The sequence below is a fragment of the Xenopus laevis genome, chromosome 3S (assembly GCF_017654675.1).
Source record: "Xenopus laevis strain J_2021 chromosome 3S, Xenopus_laevis_v10.1, whole genome shotgun sequence".
NCBI lineage: Eukaryota > Metazoa > Chordata > Amphibia > Anura > Pipidae > Xenopus > Xenopus laevis.
In genome coordinates, this window is record NC_054376.1 from 78,564,113 (window position 1) to 78,577,494 (window position 13,382).

The following is a 13,382-nucleotide window of genomic DNA, read 5'->3' on the forward strand; positions in this document are numbered from 1 at the left end:
TATTTTTGAATTATTGAAAAAATAGCAAATAGAAAATGATCCTTAATGTCATTTATGTCAGAAACCACCACTGTGAAGAATAAAAGTATAACATGCACAATACGTGGACTCAGTATTTAATCATCCTTATTCTAAAACTAGCTACATCACTGACTAATAGAACTCATGCTGAACTAACGATGACTTGTGATTCATGGGGCTCATTTACTTAGTGTGCAACATTTTTCCAGGGACGTAACTAGATCATTTTTATGAATTTGGAGCATTTAGAATATATTGAAATAACGCAATACACTGCTGGAAAAATAGGTCATAAGATAATAATATGATATTATACATGATATGTCATAAACTTATAATAACACTGGTATGCCTAGATCCCTAGTATATGTTTATACATACACATTCATACATACTGTATGTGTGGCAACTGTTATTAAAATAAATTTTCCATTGGGACCTTTGTTGGATGTCTGCTTTTGAGTTCCCTAGATCAGAAATTTGAACAGTGAAATTCCTGTGTTATGTGTATGTTGTATTATATTTATATAATGTCCTTATTGTCATGTACAGTTGTGTTCAGAATAATAGCAGTCTGAAATCACTAAACTGATCAATCATTTTTTTTTGTAAGAAATCATATTTATACATGGCAAATCATTTACTAGAAGGTGTAGTAGAGTAATAGAAAACCAACAGAACCAACAGTCATGACATGCATGCTGCTGATTCTGTGTAACTGAATCGTTCATTGAGGCTTGTTCCAAATAATAGCAGTGTGCAGTTCAATTAGTGAGGTCATTCATTCTGGGACAAAACGTGTCAATTATGCCCCTTATTTAAGGTACGAAGGTAGAAAATGTTGTACATGCTGGTGTGTGTGTATGTATGTACACATATATATATATATATATATATATATATATATATATATATATATATATATATATATATATATATATATATATATATATATATACTTCCCCAAAATCCCAGCACTCACGATAAATGTCCTTTCAGGGCCTGGGTGCATGCCTCATAGCACTGCATACGATCCTCCCCAGAGGAAGCCGCACGACTCAGGACTTATTGTAAAGAAATAAATTTATTGAACGCACTAACGTTTCGGCTGCCACACCAGCCTTTGTCAAAGTAACAAATATTAAAAAATTTACCCTTAAATACCCAACCTATGGCGCGAAAATATCCCAAACCCTCCCATTCTGACGTATATAATTGTCGTCCCACTAATTGGATACTCCCCCCACCAGTACAGCTCAATGAAGTTTCAGTACACAATTGTAACAAGTTTATCATTCTAGTCATTCAGGTGAAATCGTGTACGATAACAAAAGTGTCAAATCAGGACAAGGAACACTTCCGTTGTTCACATAGTAGCCCTCCAATACAGTGTTGCGATAGAGTCAAGAGGCCTCCCAACAGTTATGTGTAATATTAATCGTTGATCATAGTGTACATTAACAGGAAGACACATCATTAAAAGAATTAATGGTAAAATTGAACTACTGATCGTAGAAGCTTACCGCTCCTGTGTAGCCACCACCATCACACCCCCGTGGCGATCCGCTCCAGTGTCAACCTCGTGCTCCCACTGCTTAACACCACTGAGTTCAGGGACGTAAGGTCCAATCCACCACCGCTTCGATCTCTGTTAGGCCAAAATAGATCCGATCGCCCTGTGTTCAGTTATCTTACCCCGTGCATTCTGTGCCGAACGAAACTATTAGGTGAAATGTTGCGCGCACAGTGTGTGCGTCAATCACGAGTTAGCATGCGCTGGGAAACGGATTCATTCATTCCTAGCAGCCTGTGTAAGCATTAACCCCGTCCTGTGTGAAGTTGCAGATCAATCAGCTGATCCCGCAGACTCATGCAAGTGTATCCCACGATCTGCAGGTGCAGGCAGTCTCCTGTCAGATCCTAAAGCATGATTTTTTATAGCGTTCATAGCTGGTAGGTCTGCATCTCATACGTGTCCATGTGTCAGAAAGCACCTGATACTGCAGTGTCACCATAAAAACCCCATCGAGGAAGGTCACTGAAAAAGAACAAATATAAAATAACAAAAGGCAAAGAAGGCAAAAAAACAGAAGAACAAACAGACGAAAAAACCTAATGGATTACCTAATATATATAGTGTATATATGTACTCAATCAGACCTAGGGATCCTAAATACTTACTGACACCCAGAGTCATATTAGAACCACCACAACCTTAAACCGCCACAAGGGGTGCCCTCAAGGGAAGTAGGGAGTACACTATCTGCCTTGCTGCTACGCTGTCCTGGTAGGGTGAAGGATTAGTATTCCACATTAGTGTAACCCCTCTATTCGGACTATCGCTGTCCCCCCGTACAGACCTGTGTTTATCAAGTAATCTGACCATTCAAAAAAGTATTGTACTGCTCAGATACGTCTCTACATAGGACAGCACCAATCCCCATAGTGTAATAAAAATTAATTAAAAACAATAGCTACATTCCTATATTACTAGAATTTTCTAACGTCCCGCGACTCACAGTTGTCATTGTACCTAATTGGTAAAGGAATGAGTTAAAAAGACAAATAACTTATAATTATCAAATATCTACTTCAACGCTGATTCATAGATTATCGCTTTTCCCCTTCGAAGTTAAACTCCAGTCATTTATTCCTCACAATACATTATATCTAACACCCCCTAATAGAAAGGTGAGTAAGACACCATCTCATTAAGTCCTCCCGGGCTGATCGTATTTAACCTGTGAATCCATCTCAGTTCGGCTTGCAATAACAGTTTTTCACGATCACCACCTCGAGTTGGTGTCGGAATATGGTCTATAATCATACACCGAAAACTCGCCAGGGTATGCTTGTATTTCAAGAAATGGGATGCCACGGGGGTTTCTGCCTTGCCAGTCTCCAATGCCTGGCGTATTGAGCTTCTGTGGTTGGCCATCCGATCTCGTAGATTAGTAATTGTTTTCCCCACATAAAATAATCCACAGGGGCATTTAATAAAGTAAATCAAAAATTTAGATGTACAGGTAAGCCTGTATTTAATCTCAATCTTCTTCCCTGTGTGTGGGTGGTTGAAGGAGGGACCCACTATCAAATGGCTGCAAGTGATGCACGAAGGACATCTGTAACATCCATTTTTGGCAGCAGAAAGCCACGTACTTACGCCACCACTTTGATAGCAATATATGGGGTCAGTTTTTACAAGCAGGTCCCGTAAGTTTCGTGCCCTTTTGTATGAAATCCGCGGTTTACATCTAAAAATAGGTGGTAGAGATCTGTCTCTCTCTAGGACGGACCAATGTGTATGTATAGCATCTACCAGCGGTTTATTATCAGGAGTGAAGGTGGTTACGAAGGTCAATCGCTTCTCGGCCTCCTCATTTGCCTCAGTGGATGCTTTTTCCAGTAAGTCTTCTTGAGTCCGTTCCCATGCTTGATCTTTACACTCAAGTAGAACCTGTCGATTATAGCCCCTTTGGACAAAATGCTCAATCAGATCATCTAGTTGTTCATTCAGCGTGGTACGTTCAGTGTTATTTCTGACCATCCGGATCATTTGTGAGAAAGGGATACTCTTCAATGTATGTGGTGGATGACAGGACGTATATAATAATATAGTGTTGCGATCTGTGGGTTTTCTATAGGTGGTCGTTTGAAAGCTCCCCTCAACAATTTTCACTGTGAGGTCCAAAAAGGAAACCTGTTTTTCATCAATGGAGGCAGTGAACCTAATGGTCGAGTCGAGCGAATTTAGATCATGCAGCATTTGTTCGAACTGTTGTTTGGTACCTGTCCATATGAGAAATAGGTCATCGATGAATCGATAAAGCCTGTAAATAAACTTGCCATATTGTGGTAGTATCATTTTCTCCTCGTACCTTGCCATGTAGAGGTTCGCAAAGGAGGGAGCCACATTTGACCCCATACATATATATATATACACACATACATAAACATATATATATATATATATATATATATATATATGTAAATGCACTTTTATTAACATTTAACTAGCATTAGTTAATTAGACTCAGAGAGGTTCTAGGAAGTCCTCCATAGGCTAAACAGCAATTCGGCAGGTTTAAGGTGGCGAAGTTGAAGTTTTTTAATAAGACAGTACTTCGATTTTCGAATGGTCGAAATTGTGAAGTATCTTCTATTCTAATCGAATTTTGGCCTATTTGATGGTCGTAGTACCCAAAAAATACTTCAAAATTCACTTCGACCCTTAGTAAATGGACCCCGTGTGTGTGTATATATATGTATGTATGTATGTGTATATATATGTGTATATATATATATATATATATATATATATATATATATATATATATATATATATATGTATGTGTGTATATATGTATGTATGTGTGTATATATGTATGTATGTGTGTATATATGTATGTATGTGTGTATATATGTATGTATGTGTGTATATATGTATGTATGTGTGTATATATGTATGTATGTGTGTATATATGTATGTATGTGTGTATATATGTATGTATGTGTGTATATATATATATATATATATATATATATATGTATGTATGTATGTATGTGTATATATGTATGTATGTATGTATGTGTATATATGTATGTATGTGTGTGTGTGTGTGTGTGTGTATATATATATTTGTGTATGTGTGTATATATGTATGTATGTGTGTATATATGTATGTATGTGTATGTGTGTGTATATATGTATATATATATATATATATATATATATATATATGTGTGTATATATATATGTGTGTATATATATATGTGTGTATATATATATATGTGTGTATATATATATATATATATATATATATATATATATATATATATATATATATATATATATATATATATATATATATATATAACAGTCCAACACGTGTAATGCACAGTATTAGTAATAAGATTATCTTCTGGTGGTGCGTATCCCCAATAAGCGGTGAGTCAATCCGCCAAACTTATGTATATATATTCCAACAGGGTCGCACTCATGTTCGATAAACCGTAGCATTTATTTCAAACGCAATAAAAACATGTATAAGTTACAGCCAACTTATCTGTTCAGAATTCTGTTCAGAGTCGATACATAGCGACGTTTCGGGAGCATCACGTTCCCTTTCTCAAGCACGACTCTGCCATAGAGTATAACATACAGAAGCATCCATTTCTTGGATCGTATTATCGCATGAAGACGGAAGTGACGTAGTCGGTTGCCATGGACACGCGTATCTCAGGATATCGCGCGTACATGGAAGCGGATACATCCACTCCCCCTTGGTAACCATGAACATTATTATATAGCAACATCAGATCAGTTACAATAGTATGATTCTAATAGCAGATGTATCAAAGTATAACATAACATTTATGTCGACAATTACAACTCACATAGGGAAACCTTCACAAAAATAAGTGCAAGTCAAAATCTCGATTTAATCCATTAGGGGTTAATGTTTTCAGCCTATCAATCCACTGGACCTCAGTTCTTTTTAAAATTAAACTACGATCACCCCCTCGTTTGGGTGGGGGAATGTGTTGAATAACCCTAAACTTTAGATCGTCTGATGTGTGTCCCATATCTATACAATGTCTTGATACAGGTAAAGATCTATTTTTTACCTTAATGGTTGATCTATGTTGGGAAAACCTATCTCTAACTTTCTGAGTGGTTTCACCAACATAGATCAACCCACACGGGCAGACCAACATATAAACTACAAAGTTAGTATCACAGGTATGGAATCCACGTATCTTATAGTTTTTCTTATTTTCTGTGTCACTGAACTCAGAGCCCACCAGTACATATTTACATTGGGCACAGCCTTTACATTTAAACATGCCCTGTCTCTTTGGTCCCAGAAAGGTCTCTTTCATAGGAGGTAAACGTATATCCGCACTAACCACTTTATTGCCTATCGTAGTCCCCCTACGAAATGACATCATTGGTATTTGTTGAAACTCCTTAATAGTGGGATAAGCTTCTCTTAACAGATGCCAATGTTTATACAATATTGACTTACAGTCATTACTATATGCATTGTATTGTGAAACAAAAGCCACTCTCTGTTTGTTTTTCTTTGTATATATTTTTTGTCCTGATTCTCTACATTGTACCTTCTGTATATTTTTTTGTATAATATCATTTGGATACCCACGATCAGATAGTTTTTTACTCATAGTTCTCAAATCTTCATCTCTAACTTCTGGATCATTTGTGATCCTGCATACCCTTGAGAATTGACTAATTGGTATAGACTTTTTCACACCTATAGGATGATGACTATCATATAGGAGCAATTGATTACGGTCTGTAGGCTTTGTATATATACGTGTTTTGAAACCTGTTTGTGTACGTGAGACCAATACATCCAGAAATGCCACCTCTTGTAAACTCTCAGTCATTGTTAGTTTAATATCAGTATGGACCTCATTAACCGCATCACGGAAGGCGGACAGGGACTCCAGGTCACCCCGCCATAGGAGGAACACGTCATCGATGTACCTCCACCAGGCCACACAGTGGCCCGTGAAGAGTACATTCTGATAAACGTGCACCTCCTCAAACCAACTCATGAATGAGTTGGCATATGCCGGGGCGACTCGGGAGCCCATGGCCGTCCCCCGCGTCTGCAGGTAATATTTGTCCTGAAATTTGAAATAGTTTCTATGCAGTATAAAGCTGAGCATTTCCATAAAAAAATTAATCTCCATATCACAATACAGTGCACAATTCGTTAATATGGTTTTTACTGCCTGCAGACCCTCTATATGAGGAATAGATGTATAGAGGCTGGCCACATCCATTGTGGCCAGCCAAAGTACACCATCATCATTTTGTACATTGGAGAGTTTCTCCAGAAAGTCACCTGTATCTCGGATGTAGGATCTGGTTTGTTGTATCAATGGACTAAGTATCTTATCTAGCACTTCTGCTGCATTACATGTTAAGGACCCTATACCTGCCACTATAGGTCTACCTGGCGGGTTAATAGGGTCCTTGTGAATTTTCGGTAGAACATAAATAAGAGGTACCACCGGAAAATCCACAGTCATATATCGTTTAGAAGAAGCTGTAATAATTTGATTTTGTGCAGCATAAGACAAGAGACTATTGAATTCACGTTTGAATACATCAGTGGGATCATTTTTAAGTATCATGTATACAGTATCATCTGACAACTGTCTCAAAATCTCATTTATATATTTTTCCGTGTCCATGACAACGATAGCTCCTCCCTTATCGGAAGGCTTTATCGTTATGTTGGACATTGATTTCAACTCGTTCAAAATGTCAATCTCCTGTCTAGTCATATTATATCTCACAGCTTTTTTCTTAGATAGCATGGAAGACTCTATTTCTGATTTCACTTTTTGAATATAAGTTTCAACTACAGGGTAAGTGGTAGGTGGTACAAATTTACTTTTTGATTTGAGACCCAATTTCCCAGTGTCAAATCCTAATTGAGTTTCTGGTATCAAATATTCATGTTGGTTAGAGAAATGTACTTTCAGTCTCAATGTTCGAAAGAATCGATACAAATCCACTTGTAATTGGAATGGATCTATCTGGGACGTTGGACAAAAGTTCAGGCCATATGATAAAACTCTCGTTTGTACTGGTGTAAGTTTTACTTGTGATAGATTATACACTACTTGTTCCGGGCTTCCCTCCGAGGTTGCTGTTTCCGTTCTTTGTAGGGTCTGTTGTCTCTCCTGTTTTCGTTTCCTCCCTCGTCTTGTTTGTCTGCACCTGTGGATAAAAAAGGAGAAGAAAAGCTTTCTTTGTTTCCGGATTGGTCGCCATGTTGTTGCGATGACTCTCGTGAGTAGAAGGGGGCCGATCTACTCCTGTCCCTTCCCCGCGTGGTCTGAGTCCAGTTGTATACTGCACCACGTTCATAATCCATAGTATCTCGATCAAATTTCTGTTTTTTACGTATCACCACATCATTTTTAAAACGGTCTAATGTTTCGGTGAGTTTACGATTAAATTGTGCCAGTTCGTCTGGTGGCATCGCACTAGTCATGGTGCTTTGGAGCGTGACTAGTTCAACTTCAATGTCCTTTAATTCTCTCTCTCTATGAATTCAATATTCAACGCCATTAAATCACGTGAACATTTGTTAATGATTCCAGCAAATTTGGTTTTGAATTCATCATTTCGTGAAAAGAGAGTAGGCTGTAAATTCACCCTAAGGCCTCTGGGTATTCGTTGTACATGCAAATATTCAGTGAGTGTTAACCCATGTAGTTGCAATTCGACTTGTTTCTTGCTAATTGCTTCATATTTGCGCCGACATGCTGTGATAGACGGCGTAGCAAGAAAATCTCTGGACCCCCCGAAAATACCAGTAATCCTGGCCAAGTCATTTTCGCTGTAGGAAAAGGTCCCATACATCCCATCACTGGAATCCATTTTTATACGTGCAAATCACAACTCTTATTATATAACAGTCCAACACGTGTAATGCACAGTATTAGTAATAAGATTATCTTCTGGTGGTGCGTATCCCCAATAAGCGGTGAGTCAATCCGCCAAATTTATGTGTATATATTCCAACAGGGTCGCACTCATGTTCGATAAAACGTAGCATTTATTTCAAACGCAATAAAAACATGTATAAGTTACAGCCAACTTATCTGTTCAGAATATATATATATATATATATATGTGTGTGTGTGTGTGTATATGTATGTATGTATATGTATATGTATATGTATATATGTATATATGTATATATGTATATGTATGTGTATATGTATATGTATATATATATATATATATATATATATATATATGTATATATATATATGTATATATATATATATATATATATATATATGTATATATATATATATATATATATATGTATATGTATATATGTATATGTATATATATATATATATATATATATATATGTAAATGCACTTTCATCAACATTTAACTAGCATTAGTTATGTATATTTGTGTTCGACTATGAAGATTTTCATTCATCCAGGTCATGGTATATCTAGTATAGGTCAATCTAAAAAACTAACATCTGTACTAACATCAACAGTTCTAACATCTGTACCCCGGCGGTTTCAGAACACTTCACACATCCATTCATGTAACTCTCACAAATAACACCTGTATCTAGGAGTTGCATGACACATTGGATAATCCTATCACAGTAACTACACAGAATCTACACCTCTGTGAATTCTTCAGATGTCGCCTCTTTGAAGAGTTACAATGTGCCATTGTAAATGGATTAGTGGAAGAGTTTATATGACAAAAACTTCCCACACCAGTCAGTTGAACTGAAGAAGCTGCTCAGATGAGTAGTGAAACGTCTTCATTGATTACTCCAGTAAGTCCAGTTGTTTTTAGATTGACCTATACTAGATATATTTGTGTTCATTTCAACATACCAAATACCTACTGAGGTTACAAAATGTGTTCTTAGGAATGAACAGTCAGTCAGCTTGTTTCGCTGATTACAATTGTCTTTATGCTTTATATGTTGTTAATTAAGGTCATTGCTATTGTACCAATCTAATCCTAAATAAGAGGTGTTTAATGTGCTCTTTTATTTACATTTCTCCTGAGCCTAATGACACTTTAGAAAAAGCCCAGTGGGATGCCTTTATGCAATGTACCCAGGGTAATTCTGGGATCTGCAACACTCATTTAAAGACTTAGTTAAGACATGTAAACAATGGGCAGCTAAGTAGAAGTGTATGTTCTTTATTGATAAAGACATATTACACCTTGTAGAATGAGAATATTGGAGAGTTCTTTGAGGTTATTTAAAAATGGATTAAGAACGAAGATTAGATCTTAACTCTGCTAATTAAAAAATATGCTAGCGGAGTTCAGGTGTCCCTAAACACCAAGTGCTTTTTATTTTTATTTATTTTTTTGTTTCTAGGAATGTTTGTACAGTAAACAAAAAGTTTTGATCAAAACTTCAAGATGCATTTTTTATGAATTGACTGTTCCTGGAGTTCTTTGAATGATGATAGATAGGGCTCGTATTGAAAACAGACTACAAAAGAATTGTTACAGATGCAGAGACACTAAGGTCATTGCAACAGGGCTAGGAGACCAGCATCCCTGGAACCCAATGACACCAATGGAGTTGACTGTTCTTATGTCCTTCTATATGTGTTGAAGTCTTTTTTTGCCAATACCTGCCCTGCCAATGCTCCAGTACCTGCTTCATAACATCCCGCTTTGCCATCCAGTCAGTCAGAATTTAGGAGAAGCAGGCAATCTCCCAACTTGGTTTGCTGTGATACTTTGCTAGTTATTCATTGAAGACTTGCGGATTGATGCCTCTTCTACTATAATCCATATTGCCTCTTGATTTAAAAGAGTATGTAACTAGAGGATGTAACAATCTACTACTGACTATAGTATTCTATAAGGAGAAAGCTCTTAGAATAATCTTCAACAAACAATAGTTGTAATCATGTTTAATGCTTGCATCAAGTATTTTCATTCTGTGCTTTGCATTGTGTGTGTATGTATTTAAATTGCCAAGATGTATACAGTTCAAAACAATATCTTTTTTTATGTGTATAATAGAAACTGTTTTCCTTTTGGAAGACCAGAAGGTGCTTTGAAAGCTACTCTGTCATTAATGGAAAGGGTAAGTTCTATGTTCCTGTTCTCCAGGAGCAATATGAAGGGAAGCAGGTTAGAGTTCAATAGCATTAAATAATTGTACCAGAGTAATTCAAAATTTTACTTTAAATAAATACATTTTAGCTACTTAGAAGCATTAACGTTTCAAAGTTCAAAAACAAGTTTATTGATACATTCATATAATTTTTTTCTCTTGTATGATAAATGGCCTAGAGTGAGCAAATTTAGGACATGTACAACTCCCTGTTTGCTCACAGTTTTCATAAAAAGAGAATATAAAATTTGTTGAGCTTTTTGCATTTCTCTGCACCCAGACAGTGTTGAAGGAGGATCTAAACCAAAACATGACCAAAACATGAATTGTTGTAAACTTGCTCAGGGTTGTCTGAGCGCTTTTTCAGTTTACATTAGTTTTCTATTGTTAGTTGTTTTTTTTTGTTTGTTAGACCCAGGGGCTATTCTAGCCATTATGCCGTCTGAGGCGGCCTACTTTTGCCGCCCCCGCCCCACGGCACTCACCTTTAGAGCGCCGGAGAGGGCAGGGGCAGTCCATGTCGCTTAGTGCAATTGCAATTGCGCTCTCTGCACTAGAAGAGCCGAATTTCCGGGTTGAAAACCAGAGATTTGGCTCTCAATTACCATGAGCGGCATTTTTGCTGCCCCTGGCAACTAGGGGGGTGCTGCCGTGTGAGGCGAGTAGCTCAACTCGCCTCATTGGTGGTGCGCCCCTGGTTAGACCATTTTAAATGGATAATAGCAGGCTTTTGACTCAACATCTGAAGATCAGAGTATCAATGACCCTACCTATGTAGTTTTTATGCACTTCCTGTATTCAGTTAACCACTGGGTTGCTGACTATTAGCTAAGCCAAAAGTCTGGTATTTGTCTATAAATGCAAATGTCTCAGAAACCACATAAAATTAATGTAAATTCAAAAGTGCTCAGAGAAACACCTGTAGAGTCCCCTTTAAGAACATAATTAATGCCAGAGGAATCAGTAAATGGTACCATGGATATACTGTAATTGAGAAAACCTTTGGATGCACTTAAATGCATTTAGAGGGCTGAATTTGATTGGAGAATGCTTCGAGACTCTGAGGTGGATCACTAACATTTGGTACCCCCAAGTGATTTCACCTTTCCTTCTCCTTTAACATGTTTTCTTGTATAACATTAATTGGCAGATTCAAAATGTAAGTTCATTTTAATAGATAAAAATTCACCCACGTTCTATTTATTCCTATGGGAGTTTTAAAAGGATATTTATCAATAGGTGAAAAGGAAAACTCACCATTTGATTTATATGCTTCCAAAAAACCCATAGGAATGAATAGAACATGGGTGAGTTTTTATTTATTAAAATCTGAACTCACACTTTGATAAATCTACCACTATATTTAAATCTAGGAACACGTGTCAGCAGTGGTAGGACTGTTTTTATAGATTGTTCCAACATAATATTGTTTATACTCAAATATAATGTATGCAGGTAATGAAATTTTCTCAAATAAAAGTATTCAGTTACATGGTGAAATTATTTTAATTTCAGAATAACAATTAAAATGTGCATGCACAATACTATGTATGCAATATTTTAATTAAATAAGATATTACCTTTGAAACAAATCAAAATACCATGCAAGAATACTGTATCCCAATTGAAATCAACCGTGATGTTAGTTTGTTATATTATAATTAAAATGTCTATTGGTTTTAAAATTATTAGTACGTGTCTTAGCTATAAAAAACAGTATCTGGTTTGCTGTTGTGTTTTTTAATACCCTGGCTTCTGAAACAATGTAGCAGAAGTCAGCTGATTAACAGACCTGGAAGAACAAAATACTGCTTCAATAGGAACTTTAAAAACACTGAAAATGCATAAGGCAAAGTTGCATTGAATTACAATTTGTTTCGTTATGCAAAAATAATTAGGGGGGGGGCATTCCTAAAAATGTATATTTTAATTCTGGGGAGAAATTGAATTGTCTTAGATTCAATAATAATGTGGGTTGATTGTTGCTGAGAGAATAAATGCAAACCTACTTTAAAGCAATCATATTAATCTGGTACTGATTGTAAGTTGTCTACCCTGCAAATATAAGTGCACTTTTTGTCCAGGTGTTCTTGAAGGACATTGCAACTCCTATACCTGCAGAGGAAGTGAAGAAAATCGTAAGAAAGTGCCTTGAAAATGCAGCTCTAATAAATTACACCCGCCTTACAGAATATGCAAAAATAGAAGGTTTGTACATGGATGTTTGATGCTATTTATTTTTATTCAGTCTGTGTTGTTAGAAATCAAGCTGACATGCATAAATTGTGATTTCACAGAGAGCAGTTTAGAAAGCAATAGACCGTGAACAAATAGGGAGGGCAAAGTGAACAAAATCTGATGAATATTCTGTGTGGGGTTTTTTTCCCACAAATTGCTCCCTTTCATGTATGGACTGCACCAAATTGAGTGCTAGCAGGCACAACTTGTGCATGAATTTAGGTTGTTTTGATCCTTAGGGCAGGACTACACGGCCGATTCCGTCACGAACCGACGCGCTGCACAAAATCGCAGGCGTCACATCGGATGCAACGGAAATAAGGTAAGTAATGCCAGTGTCGGATCGTGTCGCATTGTTGATGTGATGCGACACGACTGTCGGATGCAGATGCCAGTCGCGGCGCATCAACGCTGTGACGCGATCCGACAATTGAATTACCTTATTTC

The 13,382-nt window shown here is 36.7% G+C and overlaps 1 protein-coding gene across 7 annotated transcripts in view; it reads left to right on the forward strand.

Annotated features, from left to right (window-relative positions):
* cadps2.S (Ca++-dependent secretion activator 2 S homeolog) overlaps positions 1-13,382 on the forward strand; it is a 192,434-nt gene that overhangs the window by 97,366 nt on the left and 81,686 nt on the right. For all 7 annotated transcript variants that reach the window (XM_041588530.1, XM_041588528.1, XM_041588529.1 and 4 more), the window contains exons 15-16: positions 10,604-10,667; positions 12,782-12,905. In XM_041588530.1, the coding sequence (XP_041444464.1) occupies positions 10,604-10,667; positions 12,782-12,905 (188 nt within the window). The remainder of the gene's footprint in view (positions 1-10,603; positions 10,668-12,781; positions 12,906-13,382) is intronic.